At 41.8% G+C, this 22,900-nt stretch overlaps 2 protein-coding genes across 4 annotated transcripts; both read right to left on the bottom strand.

Moving 5' to 3' along the window:
* Window positions 1–11,295: 11,295 nt before the first annotated feature.
* LOC129865041 (zinc finger protein 34-like) lies at window positions 11,296–15,985 on the bottom strand. 2 transcript variants are annotated; one of them, XM_055937451.1, is made up of 7 exons: window positions 15,765–15,985; window positions 15,265–15,467; window positions 15,094–15,174; window positions 14,586–14,678; window positions 14,385–14,495; window positions 14,097–14,217; window positions 11,296–13,861 (listed from the first exon to the last, which is right to left on the bottom strand). In XM_055937451.1, the coding sequence occupies exons 1-7, from the start codon at window positions 15,799–15,801 to the stop codon at window positions 12,195–12,197; spliced, it is 2,313 nt and encodes a 770-aa protein (XP_055793426.1). In that variant the 5' UTR covers window positions 15,802–15,985; the 3' UTR covers window positions 11,296–12,194. The 2 variants fall into 2 exon arrangements, with proteins under 2 accessions (XP_055793426.1, XP_055793425.1); XM_055937450.1 differs by having other exon boundaries at window positions 14,586–14,681; window positions 15,765–15,981.
* Window positions 15,986–16,232: 247 nt separating this feature from the next.
* LOC129865040 (zinc finger protein 287-like) lies at window positions 16,233–22,297 on the bottom strand. 2 transcript variants are annotated; one of them, XM_055937448.1, is made up of 7 exons: window positions 22,208–22,297; window positions 21,550–21,752; window positions 21,379–21,459; window positions 20,784–20,879; window positions 20,583–20,693; window positions 18,687–18,807; window positions 16,233–18,401 (listed from the first exon to the last, which is right to left on the bottom strand). In XM_055937448.1, the coding sequence occupies exons 1-7, from the start codon at window positions 22,242–22,244 to the stop codon at window positions 16,663–16,665; spliced, it is 2,388 nt and encodes a 795-aa protein (XP_055793423.1). In that variant the 5' UTR covers window positions 22,245–22,297; the 3' UTR covers window positions 16,233–16,662. The 2 variants fall into 2 exon arrangements, with proteins under 2 accessions (XP_055793423.1, XP_055793424.1); XM_055937449.1 differs by lacking the exon at window positions 22,208–22,297 and adding an exon at window positions 22,006–22,091 and having other exon boundaries at window positions 21,550–21,804.
* Window positions 22,298–22,900: the final 603 nt, after the last annotated feature.

Here is a 22,900-nt window from a genome sequence, read left to right as displayed (position 1 = left end):
TTTAGTTAACCAACTCCAACACTCTTTACGTATGAAAAATGCCATTCTTTAACCTGTTATGAAGCAGTGCTGAGGTGATTGTGCAGGGCCCCGGTACCCTACAAATACTGTGCTTGAAATACCATACCCAAAGCAGTAATCTGAGAGCGTTTAACTTGAGATCGCGGAGTGGCCTGGACAATGTAAGGAGAACTTGACAGTTGTGAACACAAAGGGATTGTGGGCTTTAGCGGGCCGCTGAGCGAAGCAGGAAATTGAGGACGATTCTGTGGCCCTAACGTGTTTCCTATGCAGACCGCGAGGGGGGTCCCAGCAACCCTCAACATGACCACACAGGTCTTTCTGTCCTGCTTGATGTCCAGCCTGGGTCCTCTCCTCGCACAGCATTTCCTCTGTCTGACACTGGGGTGTAGACATTGGCACGCTTACATGGTGGAGGAACATCCCTCCGAGTTATCTGTAGGCTGATTACTCTATGGGTTTGTCACGCATGAACCATGGCTGCAGCCCTGATGGAAAGAGCACAGTGAGCCGCAGTGAGCGGGGTTCTGAATCAGACCTACCTGCTTAAGACATCTCACACACCACATACAGTGTTGACTGTGAAACTGAGTCCATCACATAATAACCCAGAAGTCAAACACATGCTGTACGTCCTCATTCCCTTTAACTGTCACTCTAAAACACAGAGGGCCTCTTTTCAATCCTCTCATCCAACTCCAACACACTGCATGAGAATAGCAGGCCCCTGGATTTAAAAGTGGACCGTATCCCAACTCAGAGGAGAAAAAAAACACCATTTCAAAATGTCTGCATATGTGCCCCCTTGGCCTGTGTGCCTGAATGGGAGGGTGGTGGTGATGCTATGATTAGACTGGAAACTGGTGAGGGCATTGGCTGGCATGCCTGGCACAGCTATGCCAACGCTACAGGAAATGTACCCATCGAAATGTGTTGAAAATGTATTTATTGTAAGCAAACACAAACAAATATGGTTTGAAATGCATTTTTAGTTTGTATGTTTTTCACCACATATATTACAAATATATTAACACATTGGAATGGCAAATATAATTTATTCATCTTGTGTAAAATTTTCAGTAGGGTAGCCAAAGCCAGGTTGAAGAGGACCCGAAGTGGAGGTCAGTTTAGGAGAAGTGAGGGGAACATCAGAGACCATCATTACTATCACTACACATCCACACTGCACTGGGTCATTGGAGCGGAGAAGTGGGACTTCTCCCTGACAATAAAAGAAGCCAGGTGCCTGTTCACCCGCGCCCGGCATTGTAAACACCACTCTCCCTGCTGTAAATGTCAGGCATAGATAGGCGCTCCACGGTGCTCGCATGACTCATGCCACTGTATACAGATTCCCAAGATGCTATTTATCTTCAGCCCTCCCCTGCCCCGGGTATGGCCTGACCGCTTCCCTCCTTTAAGGGTAAGAGTATGACAAGACACAGACTCTACTTTCCTCTCTTCTCTCTAGTTCCAGACAGACAGAGTTGTCATTCATATAGGCTGTTCCACTGCTCTGTGTATTGTAACCTTCCATTCTGCCTTGTCATGTGCTCTGTTCTAATGCATACAACAGCATGGTAAACAAAGTGCCCAGGCCCAAAGTCACTGCGTTTACACGGGCAGCCCATTTCTGATATCTTTTTCCACTAATTGGTCATTTGACCAATCATATCAGATATTTTTTTCAGAGCTGATGTGATTAGTCAACAGATCAATTATTGGGGTTTGTTTTTATTTATTGGGCTGCCTGTGTAAACGCAGGCTGTGAGTCTTCACACAATAAATGCTTCTGGTGTCAGTAGCAGAGAACACAGATGAACAAATCCTATAAAACCACTCTGACTGTTTATTTCCATTGACATGCTGCTCTGTCAACTACAATGCCACGATAAATCATGGGAAAGCAAACAACCACAGACTCAACCAATACACTGCAGGTCGGAAGGTCGGACGTTTGATTTCAAAGAGGCTCCCCACTTCCTCTATCCCATGTGAACAGCTGGCCCATTCCCATCAGACCCCAGGCCCAAAGCTCCTCGGCACCACTGAGTCATGTGGCTCTCTGTGGTCAGCACTGATGTCAAGACGTGGCCCTTTCTGGGTATAGACTAGACTATAGCTTCCCACTCTCTCCTACACCCAGGTTCTGTTATCTCAGGTCGTAAATTCCTGGCAGAGACTCTCTCCCCCTGTCCATGCAGAAAGAGAGACACAGAGAGAACAAAGGATTTCACGTGACAAACTCCTAAATACCCAAAATGGGAATTTGAAACAAAATGTCCACTTGTGAGAAGGTGGGAATGGTCCGTGGACACTTAAGGGACAGTTATGTTGAGTGTGTTTCATTTGGTGACCTCAGAGAGGACAGGAAACACATAACTATATCTCTGAATGTGTACATTTCTCAACTATGGTGTTTGCATATAATTCTTGTATAACATGAATGAGTAAAGATTAAACTATTTGTGAAATGATGTAAGGTTTCCCTTTAAAGTTTAACTAAGTCATTGGCCTGCCCCCGTGAGCACAGACATAATCTGGCATCATAGAACCACCTTTTCTATTGTTACGAATAAAAACCCCTCCTGAGGAAATCCTCTTCAGACCACGCGTACCTCGGTGGAGACTGAGGGGGCACAGGTTTGAGTTTAGACTAAGCAAACCCACAGTGTGAGCTGGGATTATGAATAGTTATTGAATTCCTAACCATACCACGTGGAGCATTGGCTACACAGCTGGAAATGGTTCAACTCTGAGACTATCGATCCCTAGATACTAATTACTAGTCTGCAGCTATAAATTATGTAAACCTGGGATTGTGAATACCAACCACCACCAAAACATCTATTCTATGAGAACATTTCTGAATGATACTCTGAAGTATACATTCTAACCACGAAAGACTTTGATCTTCAGGGAAGCAGAGAGAGAGACTAGGGTGAACTCTCCAACAGATGGACTGACAAGTCCAACTGAGATCCCGACGACACACTGGGCGTAAATATCTATTAATTGCAATTATTCCTGAATGAGTGAGCGTTCGTGTGCAAAGGATTAGAATTTCAATTAATATAATTATCAACTGTGTAGTGACTCTTTTATAATTCCCGCCTGTTCTCAGTCCACACCCACTTCCCTTTGTCCATCAAGCCGTCATATCGGCTTAGCCCACTAGGGAACCTCCACTATCATTTCCTTGTAACCATATCTACTGTTTGCTTGTTCTTGCATTTCTTCGATTATTTAGTTAATTGGTAAATAAATGATTAAGCCAATTGGTGTATGGATGAGTCATAGTAAAGGCTGGGTTCGTGTAGATAACCAACAATTTACGATGTTTGGAATGAGATTGACGTGAGGTAAATAATTCATTAATAAGAAGACTAATTGATCAGATATTAAAATATCTGAAGAGTTATATTTGGAAAATTATAACTTTGTAATCTGATGATTTTCCTTGGTGCCCCGACTTCCTAGTTATTTGCATTTACATGATTAGTTTAATCACGTAATAATAATTACAGAGAATTGATTTGATAAAATAACAGTCTTCACTTTTAATGATGCCAAAGACACGCCACTGACCATCAGGCCAAATTCAGCTGCTTGCAACAGCTGCTTGGGAACACATCACTTTGTGTAACTGCACTGAGTTTGCGATTTAGATGTGTTTTTCTCTCATTATAAAAGTACGATTTTAGAATGTCAAAGGTTGAATATGCTAATTGGTTGATCATTTTCATCTTTGTCAATTGTCAGTCTGAACGTTGACGTCGCTGCTTAATTGTGTTTTTACCTTTATATTCCACCTGAGGATGCTGTTGAGCAGAGCTTTAGAGCAGTGGATGAGGTGAATCATTTTATCGTTTGAGACTTGACGTTATCAGTGCATTTGAAAAATAGACACTGATACGACCATGGTTCAAAAAGATTTACACTGTTCTAACCCAAGCAAGTTGTCTTTCTCTTTGTTTATTTTGACTTGTGCGTCAACGTTTAGTGTGCCTCATCTGTATTGCTCAGATTTGGCAGGATGCCCTATATCAGATCAACAAGGTATGTGCGTCAACATCCCAAATAAATATATGTTGTGGCTGTTTTTCATTACACATTAACATCTCTGTTCAATGACTAAGAGTCATTTCCTTATGCAACATTACTCCTTCAGGTTTTCTTTCTGGGCTTTTCTCACTGCTACTATGCAGCAGTGTGTGTTTATACGTGTGTGTGTGTGTGGGGGGGGGGGGGGGGGGGCTACCTAGTTGGTAAATGGCTACATCCTAATTCTATGAAAATAGAGTATTTAAAAAGTGTTTAAGACATAATCTAGTGGCCAGGCAAAGGGAGATGTATAATAATGTTTCTCAACGAAGCATTGATGCAGGACATTGGATAATAAGGACTCCCTTCACACACCTCGGTCTGGGACGCATGACTGCCTTTCATCAACTCACTTTTGGAAGCAGCTAATTTCACCTGGTGTCTGTGGAGTTCTGACCTGATTTCTCCCACAATGAATTGGACTGCTCTCTTTGCACTGTCATCAAATGGGTTACGGGGAACTAAGGACAGACACACTGAAAAAATAAACATTACAGTAGGCTAATACAATGTTGAAACTTGACGCGTACGTATAGAAGACCGCAGCAGTACATTCCAGTCATAGACACACTTTCTGTCTGTGATGACCACTTCCATAATCCAAATTGCAAACTCAATTGCCACAAACCTTGCATGCCCTCCTGTAACTGGACCAATACAAATAAATGAAGTTCAACATGCACATGGACAAATCAGCAATTGCCTGAAAATAATTTATTTTTGCAAATTGGAAAATGTAATGCATCCCATAGAATAGAAAAGTTTAGAGGGCATTTCGTGAGAAAGGCAAATGAGATTAAGCCTAAAAGCAGCAACGTACACTACCGTTCAAAAGTTTGGGGTCACTTAGAATTGTCCTTGTTTTTGAAAGAAAAGCTATTTTTTTTGTCCATTAAAATAACATCAAATTGATCAGAAATACAGTGTAGACATTGTTAAGGTTGTAAATGACAATTGTAGTGGGAAACAGCTGATTTTTTATGGAATATCAACATAGGCCCATTATTAGCAACCATCACTCCTGTGTTCCAAAGGCACGGTGTGTTAGCTAATCCAAGTTTATAATTTTAAAAGGCTAATTGATCATTAGAAAAATATTTTGCAATTATGCTAGCACAGCTGAAAACTGTGATTCTGATTAAAGAAGCAATAAAACTGGTCTTCTTTAGACTAGTTGAGTTTCTGGAGCATCAGCATTTGTGGGTTCGATTACAGGCTCAAAATGGCCAGAAACAAAGACCTTTCTTCTGAAACTCGTCAGTCTATTCTTGTTCTGAGAAACGAAGGCTATTCCATGCATGAAATTGCCAAGAAACTGAAGATCTCGTACAACTCTGTGTTTTACTCCCTTCACAGAACAGCGCAAACTGGCTCTAACCAGAATAGAAAGAGGAGTGGGAGGCCCCGGTGCACAACTGAACAAGAGGACAAGTACATAGTTTGAGAAACAGATGCCTCACAAGTCCTCAACTGGCAGCTTCATTAAATAGTACCCGCAAAACACCAGTCTCAACATCAACAGTGAAGAGGCGACTCCGGGATGCTGGCCTTCTAGGCAGAAGACCTAGATATCAAGACAGTCCACCTGTTGGTTCTGGCATGAGCAACCGATCGTGTCTGTGTTGTAGCTCAAAGACTTGCATAACTTTTAAAGGGATAGTTTTGGATTGTTGCATTTAAGCCCTTTTGTCTACTTACCCAGAGTCAGAGGAACTCATGGATACAATTTTTACGTCTGTGTGCAGTTTGAAGGAAGTTAAAAGTCCATTATTTTCTGGAGCCATTGCTAACTAGCGTTAGCGCAATTACTGAAAGTCTACAGGGAGCAGGTAGCGCGCTACCTTCAACTTTTAACTTTTAAAAGGGTTTAGTTGCCAAAATCTTGAATTATCCCTTTAAACCACGTTAGTAAAAATTATGTCTCACTAGTATGTGTTATCTACACTACAATCTTTAACTTAGCATATTTCCCAGATGGGACACAGTACTCCATGTCATACTGATCATCCAATGTCCTTGTCCCGGCCTCCACCCACTCCTCATGGATGTTTCTGTAGGCCTCTGGAAAGTCTGTACCAAATGCCATAGTTCAAAGAACGATCCTCAAAACAGGATGCATTGTTTCCTTAATGACTTGAAGAAACCAGCATTTTACTTTGGGATCCACAACTGCATGTTTGGGCTTTTTCTGGTCTGTAAGGTCTGCATTTTTAGATAGGTACGGTATAGCTATTTTCATGGTAACAACTCCACAATAAAGCATTTTGATCTGAGCTGATTTATTTTAGCTAGGATTGCTTTGCTCTGATTTGTTTTCGAGTAAGTTCAAACCTCTGGTGATTTACATTTTTAAAAAAGAAAGTCATGCTTGCTCAAAATACTCTAGAAAAAAAATTCTATAGACATTTTGATTGAGTTAAAAACGTATTTAAAATCTTACCATAACATTTGATGACTATAATGAATGTTAACAAAACCCCCCAAAATAACAAAAGGGATCATCAATGTTGAATATTTTGAAGGGTTCTGCCACAATGTATTTGTTGATGAGTGTATGTCCTTTCCATCAACTGTGAAGCCATCTGTAAAAAGAGCTACTCATGAGAAACAGCAATCAAGAATTTAATCAGTTAAACATCTTTAATACCTTCCAAAAGTATTCATACCCCTTGGATTTCTTCACATTTTATTGTTACAAAGTTACAAAAAATATATATTTAATTGTCATTTTTTTGTCAACAATCTACTCAAAATACTCTGTAATGCCACATTCTAAACATTAAAGATCAATACATTTTACATTTAAGTCATTTAGCGGACGCTCTTATCCAGAGCGACTTACATGTTTAACCTTTATTTAACTCGGCAAGTCAGTTAAGAACAAACTCTTATTTTCAATGACGACCTACCGAGGAACAGTGGGTTAACTGCCTTGTTCAGGGGCAGAACGACAGATTTGTACCTTGTCAGCTCGGGGATTTGAACTTGCAACCTTTCGGTTACTAGCCCATCGCTCTAACCACTAGGCTACCCTGCCGCCCCGGCAGGGTAGCCTAGTGTTTGATAACTAAAGTATAACTAAAGTTTGATAACTAAAATACAGTCGTTGCATATGTATGAAGCCCCTTTGTTCAGGCAAGCCTAAATTAGTTCAGGAGTAAAATTTGGCTTAACAAATCACATAAGTTAAATAGAATCACTGTGCGAAAAAATAAAAATGGACATGTTTTTTTAAATGTCTGTCCCCCATGCATACAATATCTAGGTCCCTCAGTCAGGCGTTGGATTTCAAGCACAAATTCAACTTCAAAGACTAGGGAGCTTTTTGAAAGCCTCATAAAGAAGGGCAGTGATTGGTAGATGGGTAACAATATCAAATCAGACATTGAGTATCTCTTTAAGCATGGTCAGGTTCATAATTATGCTGTTGATTATGTATTAAACCACCCAGAAACATCAAAGGTACAGTCATCCTTCTGAACTGAGCTGCAGGACAGAAAGGAAAGTGCTCAGGGATGTTCCCATGATGCCATTGGTGATTATAATACAGAGTTTAATGGCTGTGATGGGAGAAACTGAGGATGGATTAACAACATTGTAGTGACTACAATAATGACCCAGATGAGTCAAAAGAAGAATAAAATACAGAGTAAAAACATTCCAAAACATGCCTATTTTATGCAACAGGGCACTAAAGTAATACTGCAAAAGAAAAACATGGCAAAGGAATACATTTTTTGGCCTAAATGCAAAGCTGAGTAACTGCCTCCTTATTTTCAAGCATGGTGATGATATCTACACTGGATTTGCTTACCAAAAAGACAGTAAATGTTCCTCAGTGGCCAAGTCACAGTTTTGATTAAAATCTGCTTGAAAATCTATGGCAAGTCTTGAAAATAGCCATCATCCCAACCATCTTGAAAGAGCTTGAAGAATTATGAAAAGAATAATAGGCTAATTATTTGACAATCCAGGTGCTCTTATAGACTTACCCAAGAAGACCTTTGGCAGCTGTAATCGCTGCCAACGGTGATTCTGACATGTGTTGACTCAGGGAGCTGAATACTTATGCAACAACTATATTTTATTTATTTAATTTCTTTAATATTTCATATTTTTATTAAAATACTCTTCCACGTTGACATTAGTGTTTTGTGTAGATTGTTGACAATTGCAATTAAATCCATTTTAATCCCACTTTGTCACAGAATAAAATGTGACGAATTCCAAGGAGTATGAATACTTTTTTCATCCAAACCACATGCATAAATTAATTTAGCTAATGTCTCACTCCACAAAGCAGCGGTGTTGCTTGTGCTTGTTTGTACTTTACAGCGGTAACGCTATGTTTTCGTGTGGCCAGTGGGGATCTCAACACTCAGTCTCAGCAGGACTGATCCGTCAACATTGGGTAGAGGCCCAATGACTCTGACCCGATCTGTCATCACAACCCTATCTCGGGTCAAGTGGACCTTAGGTCAGTGCTTGTCCCATGACATCTTAAGGACACATCCTCTTTGTGAGGTATGTGCTTGGCAAATATGAAAATTATAGAATAAAACAATGTTGACTGATGTAAATACCACTGTTGTAACAAACAGGGAAGGCAAATCGATTCACATGCACACTTAACTTCACAACCCCAAATCCTGTTATTGTGCACATTCATCCGCAGGTCTTTGTTATTGCATAGTCGCTCGACTGTATCTGTTCATCTCACCCGTCTTCTGTTCTACTGCGCCAGCTCCCTCTCGTCTTCATGATATTGGTGAGTGAAGCGCAACAGTCATGCTGGAGAAACTCCTTAAAACATGTGACTCCTCACTTTGTTTGAGTTCCAACTCGGTTCTATGGGGTTTGCCTGTGGAGACTCTGACATCCATGTATGAGAGGTAGGTTCAAAAGTCAGGAAGTTCTCACCATTGAGACCCCATTGGTCAAACCCAGTGGAAGATTCATTCGTGATGTAAGTGCAGCCACGCCGCCTCTGAAGAACATCTAGAAAAGATGTTGTAAGAAAGACTGAGTTGACTGGACTTGTTCAATCAAATCCGGATTTCAGGTTATATGAAAATCCCCAAACAACTTGATAACTGCTGAACAACAGTTACATTTTTGTTTCACTCAGTAAACATTGTTTTGTGAGTATAATAATCATATTTTATATAGTGCCTTTAATTATACACATAATCTCAAAGATGCTTAAAAACAAACATACATGTAATATGAAACGTAACTAAACTGCATATCAGATATTTCAGGAATGAACTGAATGCACTTTGAACACAAGGTTGTATTTTGCAACAAACAAAAAGTGTTGCTCATTAAGTTCGTTTCCATTTTTGATCCTCTTACAATATCACCGAAAATTGTTTTCAGTGAGCATATAATTGCTGACTACCCTCATGCTTAAACCCATTTTGATATTAAATATGCAATAATTGTAAATACTGCATACAAGATCATCCACACAAAGACAGAGAGTACTCACCAACTGTACTATTGCTGATCATATGACGTATCTGCCAGAGAACCACTTCATGTTCTGTGTGGCTCTGAACAATCGAGGGTCCTCTCCCTTCATTGTGGGCTCTGATTGACCCAGTTCTGTCTGAGCTTTTCTTTCCTAGTCACTGTCACAGCGCGATATGACGACTCCATCAAACACAGTTGTCTGTTCAAACTGTGGTCGATCACCAGACTCTGAGACTATTATAGAATGGAGCTCTGAGATCGATATGAACCACAGTTAACATGACAAACATATTTTTCACATACAGTTTCTGATTTACTTTTTAATCAATACTGTATTTTCAAGACTGATATGTTTAAAAAAATAATATTTTTTTTTAGAACTGGGACATGTGTAAGTGTACATGTTTGAGGTGCCTTTGTGGAATGAAGTTCAACCTGGTCTTGAGGACTTCTGTTTTGTCAGCCGTAAGAGTAAACAATCAAATGAAGAAAAAAACTAGTTTACAATAGGTTACAGATCTAAACTTGGCTTAATCACTGGAATGTGTGATGTTGGGCACAATATACACCTTGATTAAGTTGATATAAATCCCTATCATTTAAAATATAGATTTTAAATTTGAGTGTCATTATTTTTTATATAGCCTTCACTTTCTTGTTGAGAAAGTCTAACATTGGTGGGATAAGCGCAGGTGTGGTTTACTGACAATGACCACAAGAGCAGCCGCTCACCTATGACAGCTCTTCCAACTCTGACACAGCCTAAACAAAAGCAAAGAAAGGCTGTGCATTTGTTGGCGAACATGGCTTAAGCCTACTGTTGATTTAATTTCTATCCTGACCTTTTGTTCGTATGAGGAATGAATGCGATTGCATTCATAGTTGTTATAACCATTTAAGTCATGTGTAAGTGTTATTTATTACTAATTCATAGTCATTTATTTTGAAATCATAAAAAAGTATCAGACTCACTGCTCTTCCTCTTAGGACCACAAGGCATGAGGAATGACATGAGATTAAACAAAAAGATGGAGTGTGGGATTGGGAGAACAACATTCAACAAGATCAAAATGTAATCTGTTAAATTTTCACAAAAGACGGCTGGAATTCAGTCGGACCTGCATTGCAGAACAGTAGGGTACTGTAGCTCTTTTCCGCCATGCACAACTAAAGAATGTATGACCTAGCCTATTAGATTTCCCTCACAGGTAGATGCTTACAGTTTCCAGAATAACACATTTGTGTGTGCACAGGTTCTTAGTTTTGTTGACTTTTGTTTGCCAGAGAAATGTGTGAAATACATTCAAAAACAGATGTCAGTAGTTCATCATTTGGAGTGATCCAGAAAAATTAGACATCTGTTGCAATCTTGTTAGCTATTATTATTAAAACAATATTAACTTAGTGTATTGCTTACCACAAAATGTTGTTGATATCAAAAGACTGATGAGGCAAACTGACATTCACCTGATAAAATGCCATGATTCATTAAAAAAATATATCAATGACAACTCCAGCATAGCCATAACACCTATGTTCACAAATTTCTGATGTGCCTCCAAGAAGGGTAATGCAGCATCTGGGAAAAAATGTAAGGTTTAAAAGGCAGCTACAGGAAATACATGTTGCAGAACAGGAAATGTGTGGCACATACTTCTTCAGAGACCGTTTTAAGTCCAAAATAAACAACACAAATTAATGTAGCCTATAAGCTTTTTAATTCAACAAGAACATTGCGATAGAACAAGAAGCACAAATTGAAGAACTACACTCTGTTGGAGTTTGGACCCTAAGATTTTCACTGTATCCGCAATTATACCTGCAACCCTGTACATGTGACTATTAAATACTAAATCTGAATCACTCTGGTGATTATACTGCGGGAGAAGCCATGAGACTATCCAAATCAGGGTTGGAGTAACTGAAATTATTTTCTATTAGAAAGATCCTGAATTAAAAAGTAATTGACCCCCAAACCTGATCCAAGTCAACAGATTAAAACCATGTTCTCTTGAGAGCATACTGTACCTGACAGTGGAGGATGTTTCACTGGTTTACCTAACACACCTCACTGAACATAGTTCCACAGATTCACTTTATGAATTTCCGGTCCACAGATTTTCTGGGAGCCTTCAGTCACACAACCGGCTTGTATGCATGGCTGTTAGGACTGCAATGCTGGTACCTCCCAAAATAGACCATGTATGACATTCCATGATTTGAAAAGACTTTAGACCCTGTACTTGATATGCTGTGTATCATGTAATAAGGGTTTGTATAGTCCCAGTATGTCTGATCAGAGGAAGGGAGGATCATAGAGGGAGGAAGGTAAACTCAGTGAGCAGCAGTCCTGAACAACAGAGACCCTCTTCTCCGTTCAAGTCAAATATCTCACCATCCCCCATCATGTTGCCCCTCTGCACCACAGAGATATGACAGAATGGTGGGATAATGCAGCATTCTTAAGACAAAACAGAGGAACCCTGGGCTGCCCTACATAACGACCGTACAGCCAATGACATGGAATTGTGACAAAGTTGAATACTGTTGTATATTACTGTAGCCACAGTGAAAGGTGTGAAAATGTGAGAAAATCAACTCCTTTTGGAGGAATGTCTCCTGCGACGGCTGGTGTGACTGTTTCGTCGCGTGAGCTCAGATGGCTCGGAGTGCGATCGCTCGTGCGCCTTCAGGAGACGCAGGTACCTGAAGGCCTTTCCACACTGGCCACAGCTGTGGCCCTCCCCTGTGTGTTTAAACTTGTGCTCCCTCAGGTGCGTGTGTAGTTTGTAGGTCTTCCCACACTCGTCGCAGCTGTAAGGGCGTTCGTTCGAGTGCAGCCCCCGCTTGTGTATGCGGAGGCCCCCGCTGTCTTTAAAGGTCTTGTCGCATATGTCGCATCTGTAAGGTTTCTCTGAAGAGTGCCTGCGTATGTGGGCCTGGAGTAGGCTGTTGTTGCCAAACATCTTCTGGCAGACGGGGCAGGGGAGCTTGGGACTGGGGTCATGGTCTTTTTGGTGTCTCTTTAGGTCAAACTCATAAACAAAGGTCCTTCCGCACTGGGCACACAGGAACTGGCGGTTCCCAATGTGGTAGCCCATGTGTCTCTTTAACAAGCTTGGCATAAAGAAACGCAACCCACACTGCTCACAGGCGTACGGGCGGTCCATGGTGTGCCAGCGCTGGTGGGCAGACAGCTGGAATTGGGTTGGGAAACTCTTCGGACAATGAGTGCAAAAATAGGTATTCTCACTTGTATGACAATCCATGTGTCGTTTGCAGTACTGTACCTGCGTGAAACCCTTGCCACATATGGTGCATTTGTATGGTCTAGCATCCGTGTGGACACGATGGTGATTCTGAAGGCCAACCTTTCTCCGAAAGCACTTGCCGCACTCATCGCAGCTAAAGGGCCGCACGTCAGAGTGAATTTTCATATGGTTGGTCAGGAGTGCCAACGTCCTGAAGAACCTGCTACAATCGGTGCACTTGAAAGGTTTCTCTCCGGTGTGTATGCGGAGGTGATCCTCCAGCCGTCCCCGAGACAGAAAACGCTTCCCACACTCTTGGCAGGAGTTGGTTGCAGGGTTTCTCTTTTTCGAGCACGCTACTCGTAGTGGCTTTTGCACCCTCTTCCTTTGCATAATGGAACTCTCAAAGAGATCGACCTCTGTTTCCTGACCCCCGATCACCACACTGCTTCCGAGACCTGTGTCGGCCGACTCCATCTCCTTGTCCAAATTATCGTTTTGTGGAAGGGGTGGCAAGGAATGGAGTGATAAAGTGTAACTGGCAATATGGGAGACCCACTGGTCGACACTCGTTAGCTCGACCGGCTGGTTATCCGTGGCAGGGAGGACTATCTGTGAAGGAGAGGCTTCAGTGATGGAAGTACTCATCAGTGATACAAGTTGTTGCTGTCTCATTGTTTGCAACATACTCCTCACTGTTGGTGCCCCTTTTGATGGTGCCCCTCCCACCAGCCCCCTAACACCTTGAGGACTAGAGCAGACCACGGCGCTCTCTGGCAGTACATCGTCTTCTCTCTCCACAGTACTATCTTCTCCAGCATGGTCAGAGTCATCTGACATCATTCCCAGATCCTCCAAGTTACTGAAGGAGGCAGGGTTCATGACGCTTAGAGCGGCATCTAATGATTCTGATGGCTCGTCAAAATCTGGCTCCATTGATTGCATTCCACACGCGAGGCGGAAGGACAGCGAGGACAGCACACAGTCACCCACAGAAGAAGTGACAGGTACTGAGAGAAAGGGACAAATATAGAAAAATTACTTTCTGATTGGTTGAATGTGAAAGCCTAGGAATAAGCATGTTGACATTAATACCATTGAAAAACTATTTCACATTCCTGTAAATACAGCTAGTTCAAAGTGATCCATGACATTTTGGGGAAAACTACATTGTTCTTTGTTTATCTGTTGATAATTCTACTTAACATTAACAGGAAGGAGAAGATATGATTAAAGTAAGCCTACCAAACTGAATCTTATTTAGCAGGTTCTGGTGCTGGAGGAGAATCTTCAGGTGCTCAGGGTCAGACACAGACTTTCCACACTCCTCCAGGTCAGAGGGGGCAGCACTGATAATGGACGCTATCTGAGAAGAGTTAGAAGCTAAGATCAGCAACCAGGGGGTTTCTTAGAATGCGCAGGATAAACAACATTATGGCATGTGTTGGCATGTATACAGTTGTCTAACAATGTCAACATTAGATATGATTGGCAAATTGTTAGTTATAGACTTGTTGTGTAACAGTTCATTACCTGGGAGAGATCTGGCACAGATAGCAGTCGTTCCAGTCTGAGGACCAAGCCTCCCACAAGGGCCTGCAGTGCTGTGTCATACTTGGAGCCATACTGTGTATGGAACTCCTCCTACATGGAAGGAAAGAAAATTATTTAAGTCAGTGTCTTTGAAATGACAAAGTGGACAGTGTGAGAGGAAAGGGAGAAAGTGTGCCGAACCTGGAAGAAGTGCTTCCTCTCATAAGGGTTTTTCAGCAGGGTTTGGACCAGCGCCACAAAGTTAGCCTGTGACTCCTCCACTTCTGCATCTGGCTGCTGTAATCAGGATTTGCATGGGTGACAGGGTTTGTAGAAGTCATAAGTCCAACCTGAAAACAACTTTTATCTCTTACCCCATCCGTGTTTTCACTTTGCAGATCTAAAGAATCAGATGAGTAACAGCAAAGCAAGACAGATGGCAGAAAGCTCCCGCAACCCCACTGGAAGGTGTTAACACTAATGTTGTTTATGCTTATCCATTACCCTCAGATTAGTACACTACTGAGCTAAAGGCTATTTTCAAACCAGACTAATGTGCAAATCAGACTAATGTGCTCTCTTTTAAGTAGTCGTCCGAGAATGGTATTGACAGAAATGTTTTAGTATGCCGTGTTACAGGTGTGTTGAGTCTGTGCGCCGATATAGGGCGGAATTTCCACACTGCCACACAAGAGATAAATATTCTTACCCCCAAGATGTTCATCTTTTCCAGGAGACGTTGGATGTCCTGAAGGTTGGGTGGGTCCTTGCGGAACAACTCCAAGATCATCTAAAATAATGGGACAAAATTGTAAATGATTTTTCTAATACACAATGTGTCAAAACCACCCCTCCCATGACCACATATCATGTCACTCACCCTTGCTCTCAGGCCCAGGATGAGTTGAGCCCTCTGTTTGTAACTCAGCAACTTTGGAACTGCTTCAGTCACCACAGTTACAAACTCCTCGACTTTCCCATAGTGCATCACATTGCGTTGATTCACCACGTGCCATACAAATGAATACATCAGCCGCAGCGGAGAAACCAATAGTCGCAAAGAGGAGAGAGGAAGTGGGGGAGCTATAGCAAGACGATAGAACAACATGTTAGGGTGTGTAGCTTCATCCTCTAGGCTCTTTAGCAACAAATACCTCCAGCAGCAACATGGCTAACTAGCTAACTAGCTAGCAAACTTAAATTTAGAAGGCAAGCCGAAACGAACATTAGCTTTACACTTAGCTACCCATTGAAGATAGTCGCTAGCTAGCTAGCTAGCGCTCTGCACTGCAGTGACTTGGGTCTGTAGCCAGGCCCACATTTGTAAAAATGGTTAGATTGCTAATACATGTCTAGCAAGTGTCGTATAATGTAACCTACCCGTACTGGCAGTACTCTTCTTTACTCGTTTGTCCATGCCAGAATGTTACCAAATATGTACGATAGGCAGAAATCTAACAGTAAAGGTAACTAGCATGATAGATAGCTATCCACAACCCACTAACGATTTAAGGAAATGGCGACAACAACAGATGGAAACGGAACCAAAACCAGAACAGAGTTTTGACCAGACTATTAACAATAAGATTGACAGCATAACATCATTACTGCCACCTATCGTGCTGGAATAAGAGCCGCAATTGAATCCTACTGCTCTCTTTTCTTGAAATTACATTTTTAGGTTAAAACACGAATTTCATAATTTTTCTGTATATATTTGGTTGAGTATGAATCTTTATTTTGTGGCTTAATAAACACCTTAAATGTATTATAAAAAGTCATCACACAGTACCATTCTAGCATACATTTGGTTACCTTTGCTGTGAATAAAATAGCAAAACAAGTGAGTAGTGGCACACAATTGTGACTTTATTTGCCTTTATCCAACATCAAATGTGCATATTTTTTGTAAAGGCTTCCGGCAATCATTGACTACTCTCAAAAAGAGAAATACGTGAGTGGCTGTCAATGTACATCTTATGTCATTGGAATTTCAACCTATCCAAAAAAAAATCATCACAAACAAATATGTTTTAATGACACAATCATTCATTGTTATCTAACAGGAGATATGTTTGTTGCTGCATTAATTAAGCCAGACATTATATTATTTTTCAGTGTTCAGTCTATTTAGGGAATCCTGAATTATGGTCCAAAATGGTCAAAAATCTAAAGTCTACAACAAAAAATGAGAAATATTATTACAGCTATTGGCAATTTGTCAGGACATTAAAAATAGCATCCCCGACAGTGTGGAAGGCAGCCACTGTGCAGTAAATCAACTCATTTTGGAGGAATTTCTCCTGCGACGGCTGGTGTGACTGTATTTCCTTGTCTGCTCAGATCGCTCTCCTGAGTGCAACCGCTCATGCGCCTTCAGAAGACGTGGTAACTTGAAGACCTTTCCACACTGGTCACAGGGGTGCCCCTCCGCCGTGTGGTGGATAATTATGTGCTCCTTCAGGTGCTGATTCAGCTTGTACGTCTTCCCACACATGTCGCAGTGGTAAGGGCGTTCGCCCGTGTGCAGACGTTTGTGACTGCTCAAGCTGCTGCTCTGTTTAAAGGTCTTGTCGCATATGTCACATCTGTAAGGTTTTACAGAGGTGTGCGTAAACATGTGGGCCTTAATGAGTCCGTTGCTGCCAAACACCTTCTGGCAGACAGGGCATGGGATCTTGGGCTTGGGGCCATGGTCCCTTTGGTGTTTCTTCAGGTCAAACTCATAAACAAAAGTCTTTCCACACTGGGCACAGAGGAACGGGCGGTTCCCAATGTGATAGCCCATGTGCCTCTTCAGCCCACTAGGATGAAAGAAGCGCATCCCACACTGCTCACAGATGAATGGGCGCTCCATGGTGTGCCAGCGCTCGTGGACAGACAGCTTGTATTGAGTTGGGAATCTCTTCTGACAATGAGTGCAGGGAAAGTTATTTTCACTTGCATGAGACTGGATGTGTATTCTGCAATAAAATGCTTGGCTGAAGCCCTTTCCGCAGATGGTGCATTTGTGTGGTTTTGCACCCATGTGGATGAGCTGATGCTTCTTCAGGTCAGCCTTTTTCCGAAAACCCTTGTCACACTCATCACACTTAAATGGTCGCGCTTCAGAGTGATTTTTCATATGAGTGGTCATGTATCCTAAGGACCTGAAGGCCCTGCCACACTCCGTGCACTTGAAAGGTTTCTCTCCTGTGTGAATGCGTAGGTGATTTTCCAGCTGAGACGGATAGACAAAACTCTTCCCACACTCCTGGCAAATTATGGTTGCCTCAGGGATTTTCCTCTTCGAGGGTACAGTTATTCTTTGTGGCTTGGGTGGCCGTCTCCTTCGGATAACAGCCCTCTCAAAGTGATTGGCTTCTGCTTCCTGACCCCCAATTTCCACACTGCTTCCAAGACACGTGTCACCTGACCGGATCTCCTTGTCTTCATCGTTTTGTGGAAGGGGTGGCAAGGAAGGGAGCGAGATAGTGTTACTTGCAATGTGGGAGACCCACTGGTGGACACTCGCTAGCTTGACCGGCTGGTTATCTGGTTGGTTCCCATTGGTGACCGTTTGAGGGATGACAATATGTGAAGGAGAGTCTTCGGTGATGAAAGTATTCATCAGTGTTACAAGCTCTTTGTCGCTCTCTGTCGGCAGCATGCTCTCTACTGTTGGTGCCCCCCCCACTGGCCTGCTTATACTTTCAGGAGTAGGTGAGACTATGTCGTTCTTTGACAGTGCATTGTCTTTTTCACTGTGGAGTACTGAATTCTTCGCCCCACATGCGTTATCTCTGGAATTGTGCTCTTCTCTCTCCACAGTAGTTACTGCTCCAGTGTGGTCCGATTCATCTGACATCATTCCCAGATCCTCCAAGTCCCTGAAAGAGGCAGGGTTCATGATGCTTAGAGCGGCTTCTAATGATTCCGCTGGCTCGTCAAAATCTGTCTGCATGGACTGCATTCCACAGGTTAAGCGGAAGGACAGCGAGGACAGCACACAGTCCCCTACAGAAGACGTGACAGGTACTGAGAAAAAGGGACAAATACAGATTTAAAAAAAATAATAATAATAATGAATATTTTATATTACACCACATTCTGTTTGTTTGAACTTGAAAGTATTGGGCATGTTTAGATTAATACCATTTCAAAGTAATTCAAATTCCTGTAAATACAGCTGGTTCAAAGTTATCAATAGAGTGAACCATGGCAGTTTGACAAAAAGGGAAAACTACATTGCTCTTTGTTTATCTGTTGATAATTCTACTTAACATTAACAGGAAGGAGAAGATATGATTAAAGTAAGCCTACCAAACTGAATCTTATTTAGCAGGTTCTGGTGCTGGAGGAGAATCTTCAGGTGCTCAGGGTCAGACACAGACTTTCCACACTCCTCCAGGTCAGAGGGGGCAGCACTGATAATGGACGCTATCTGAGAAGAGTTAGAAGCTAAGATCAGCAACCAGGGGGTTTCTTAGAATGCGCAGGATAAACAACATTATGGCATGTGTTGACACGTACACTACTGTTCAAAAGTTTGGGGTCACTTAGAAATGGCCTTGTTTTTGAAAGAAAAACACATTTGTTGTCCATTAAAATTACATCAAATTGATCAGAAATACAGTGTAGACATTGTTAATGTCGTAAATGACTATTGTAGCTGGAAACTGATATAGCTGAAAGTTGGAAACTGAATATATACATAGATGTACAGAGGCCCATTATCAGCAACCATCACTCCTGTGTTCCAATGGCATGTTGTGTTAGCTAATCCAAGTTTATAATTTTAAAAGGCTAATTGATCATTAGAAAACCCTTTTGCAATTATGTTAGCACAGCTGAAAACTGTGGTGCTGATTAAAGAAGCAATAAAACAGGCCTTCTTTAGACTAGTTGAGTATCTGGAGCGTCAGAATTTGTGGGTTCGATTACAGGCTCAAAATGGCCAGAAACAAAGACCTTTCTTCTGAAACTCGTCAGTCTATTCTTGTTCTGAGAACTGAAGGCTATTCCATGCGAGAAATTGCCAAGAAACTGAAGATCTCGTACAACGCTGTGTACTAACTCCCCTCACAGAACAGCGCAAACTGGCTCTAACCAGAATAGAAAGAGTGGGAGGCCCTGGTACACAACTGAGCAAGAGAACAAGTACATTGGAGTGTCTAGTTTGAGAAACAGATGCCTCACAAGTCCTCAACTGGCAGCTTCATTAAATAGTACCCGCAAAACACCAGTTTCAACATCAACAGTGAAGAGGTGACTCCGGGATGCTGGCCTTCTAGGCAGAGTTGCAAAGAAAAAGACATATCTCAGACTGGCCAATAAAAATGAAAGATTAAGATGGGTAAAAGAACACAGACACTGGACAGAGGAAGATTGGAAAAAAGTGTTATGGACAGACGAATCTAAGTTTGAGGTGTTCCGTTCACAAAGACGAACATTCGTGAGACGAGGAAAAAATGAAAAGATGCTGGAGGAGTGCTTGACGCCATCTGTCAAGTATGGTGGAGGAAATGTGATGGTCTGGGTGTGCTTTGGTGGTGGTAAAGTGGGAGCTTTTTACATAGTAAAAGCAATCTTGAAGAAGGAAGGCCATCACTCCATTTTGCAACGCCATGCCATACCCTGTGGCTTAATTGGAGCCAATTTCCCCCTACAACAGGAAAACGACCCAAAGCACAGCTCCAAACTATGCAAGAACTATTTAGGGAAGAAGCAGTCAGCTGGTAGTCTGTCTATAATGGAGTGGCCAGCACAGTCACCGGATCTCAACCCTATTGAGTTGTTGTGGGAGCAGCTTGACCGTATGGTACGTAAGAAGTGCCCATCAAGCCAATCCAATTTATGGGAGGTGCTTCAGGAAGCATGGGGTGAAATCTCTTCAGATTACCTCAACAAATTGACAACTAGAATGCCAAAGGTCTGCAAGGCTGTAATTGCTGCAAATGGAGGATTCTTTGACGAAAGCAAAGTTTGAAGGACATTATTATTTCAATTAAAAATCATTATTTATAACCCTGTCAACGTCTTAACTATATTTCCTATTCATTTTGTAACTAATTTCATGTGTGTTTTCATGGAAAACAAGGACATTTCTAAGTGACCCCAAACTTTTGAACAATAGTGTATATAGTCGTCTAACAATGTCAACATTAGATATGATTGGTGAATTGTTAGTTATAGACTTGTTGTGTAACAGTTCATTACCTGGGAGAGATCTGGCACAGATAGCAGTCGTTCCAGTCTGAGGACCAAGCCTCCCACAAGGGCCTGCAGTGCTGTGTCATACTTGGAGCCATACTGTGTATGGAACTCCTCCTACAGGGAAGGAAAGAAAATAATTTAAGTCAGTGTCTTTGAAATGACAAAGTGGACAGTGTGAGAGGAAAGGGAGAAAGTGTGCCGAACCTGGAAGAAGTGCTTCCTCTCATAAGGGTTTTTCAGCAGGGTTTGGACCAGCGCCACGAAGTTAGCCTGTGACTCCTCCACTTCTGCATCTGGCTGCTGTAACACAAATTGGGAATCATTTGATACAAAGTACAGCCACTTTGGTCATCAGAATTACATGTGTTACTTAAAAAGAGGGGTATTGAGTATGGGTGACAGGGTTTGTAGAAGTCATAAGTCTAGCCTGAAAACAACTTTTATCTCTTACCCCATCTGTGTTTTCACTTTGCAGATCTAAGGAATCAGATGAGTGACAGCAAAGCAAGACAGATGGCAGAAAGCTCCCGCAACCCCACTGGAAGGTATTAACACTTGTATGTCGTTTAAACTTATGCAGTCCCCTCAGATCTGTACACTGCAAAGCTAAAGGCTATTTTCAAACCAGAGTACAGCGCATATTTTACCCTCTTTTAAGTGTATGTCGCTCCACCCTTGGTTTTTCTGGGTTAATGATATTGACAGTCATTCTTGAATATGTTGTTTTACAGGTGTGAGTTGTTCACTGGTATGGGTCAGAATTTCCACACTGTCACACAGGAGAGAGAAATATTCTTACCCCCAAGATGTTCATCTTTTCCAGGAGACGTTGGATGTCCTGAAGGTTGGGTGGGTCCTTGCGGAACAACTCCAAGATCATCTAAAATAATGGGACAAAATTGTATATGATTTTTCTAATACACAATGTGTCAAAACCACCCCTCCCATGACCACATATCATGTCACTCACCCTTGCTCTCAGGCCCAGGATGAGTTGAGCCCTCTGTTTGTAACTCAGCAACTTTGGAACTGCTTCAGTCACCACAGTTACAAACTCCTCGACCTTCCCATAGTGCATCACATTGCGTTGATTCACCACATGCCATACAAACGAATACATCAGCCGCAGCGGAGAAACCAATAGTCGCAAAGAGGAGAGAGGAAGTGGGGGAGCTATAGCAAGACGATAGAACAACATGTTAGGGTGTGTGGCTTCATCCTCTAGGCCACAGGTGTCAAACTCATTCCACGGAGGGCCGAGTGTCTGCGGGTTTTCGCTCCACCCTTGTACTTGATTGATGAATTAACATCACTAATTAGTTAGGAACTCCCCACACCTGGTTGTCTAGGGCTTTATTGAAAGGAAAGACCAAAAACCTGCAGACACAAGGCCCTCCGTGGAATGAGTTTGACACCCCTGCTCTAGGCTCTTTAGCAACAAATACCTCCAGCAGCAACATGGCTAACTAGCTAGCAAACTTAAATTTAGAAGGCAAGCCGAAATAGACATTAGTTTTACACTAAGCTATCAATTGAAGATAAAAATCGGGTCTATAGCCAGGTTCACATTTGTAAAATTGAATAGATTGCCAATACATGGTTAGCAAATGTCGTATAATGTAACCTACCCGTACTGGCTGTACTCTTCTTGACTCGTTTGTCCATGCCGGAATGTTACCAAATATGTACGATAGGCAGAAATCTAACAGTAAAGGTAACTAGCATACTGGACAGATATCACCAAGTCACTGACGATTTTTTGGGGTGAAATTGGCGACAACGGGAAACGGAACCAAAACCAGAACAAAGTTTTGACCAATTAAAACCAAGATTGGCAGCATAACAACATTACCGCCACCTACCGTGCTGGAATAAGAGCCGCAACTGAATCTTCTCGTTTCTTGAAATTAAATTTTTAGGTAAAAACATAAATTTCATCATATATATCTGGATAAATATGAATCTTTATTAATTAACTTTTGTGGCTTAATACACTTTAAATGTATTATAAAAAGTAATCGCACAGGACCATTCTAGGAAATACTAGGTTTCCCTTGCTGTGAATGTTTTCAACTAAAACAGCAAAACAATTGAGTAGTGGTACACAATTTTGCCTTCATCCAACACCAAATGTTGTGCATATTTTTTGTAAAGGCTTCCGGCAACCATTGACTACTCTCAAAAAGAGAAATACGTGAGTGGCTGTCAATGTACATCTTATGTCATTGGAATTTCAATAACCTATCCAAAAAAAAAAGCATCACAAACAAATATGTTTTAATGACGCAGTCATTAATTGTTATCTAACAGGACATATGTTT

Source organism: Salvelinus fontinalis, chromosome 11, assembly GCF_029448725.1.
Source record: "Salvelinus fontinalis isolate EN_2023a chromosome 11, ASM2944872v1, whole genome shotgun sequence".
Classification (NCBI taxonomy): Eukaryota; Metazoa; Chordata; class Actinopteri; order Salmoniformes; family Salmonidae; genus Salvelinus; species Salvelinus fontinalis.
The sequence above is the reverse complement of the archived record's forward strand: the minus strand, read 5'-3'. Positions and strand labels throughout refer to the sequence as shown.

Coding starts and splice junctions, on each gene's coding strand:
- LOC129865041 (XM_055937450.1), bottom strand. CDS start 15,801: ATGGACAAACGAGTAAAGAAGAGTACTGCCAGTACGG. Junction 15,175..15,264: donor TCCTGGGCCTGAGAGCAAGG/GTGAGTGACATG, acceptor CCATTATTTTAG/ATGATCTTGGAGTTGTTCCG. Junction 13,862..14,096: donor GCTAAATAAGATTCAGTTTG/GTAGGCTTACTT, acceptor CCTTTCTCTCAG/TACCTGTCACTTCTTCTGTG.
- LOC129865040 (XM_055937448.1), bottom strand. CDS start 22,244: ATGGACAAACGAGTCAAGAAGAGTACAGCCAGTACGG. Junction 20,880..21,378: donor AAAAGATGAACATCTTGGGG/GTAAGAATATTT, acceptor TTTGTGTTACAG/CAGCCAGATGCAGAAGTGGA. Junction 18,808..20,582: donor CTGTGCCAGATCTCTCCCAG/GTAATGAACTGT, acceptor AACTCTTCTCAG/ATAGCGTCCATTATCAGTGC.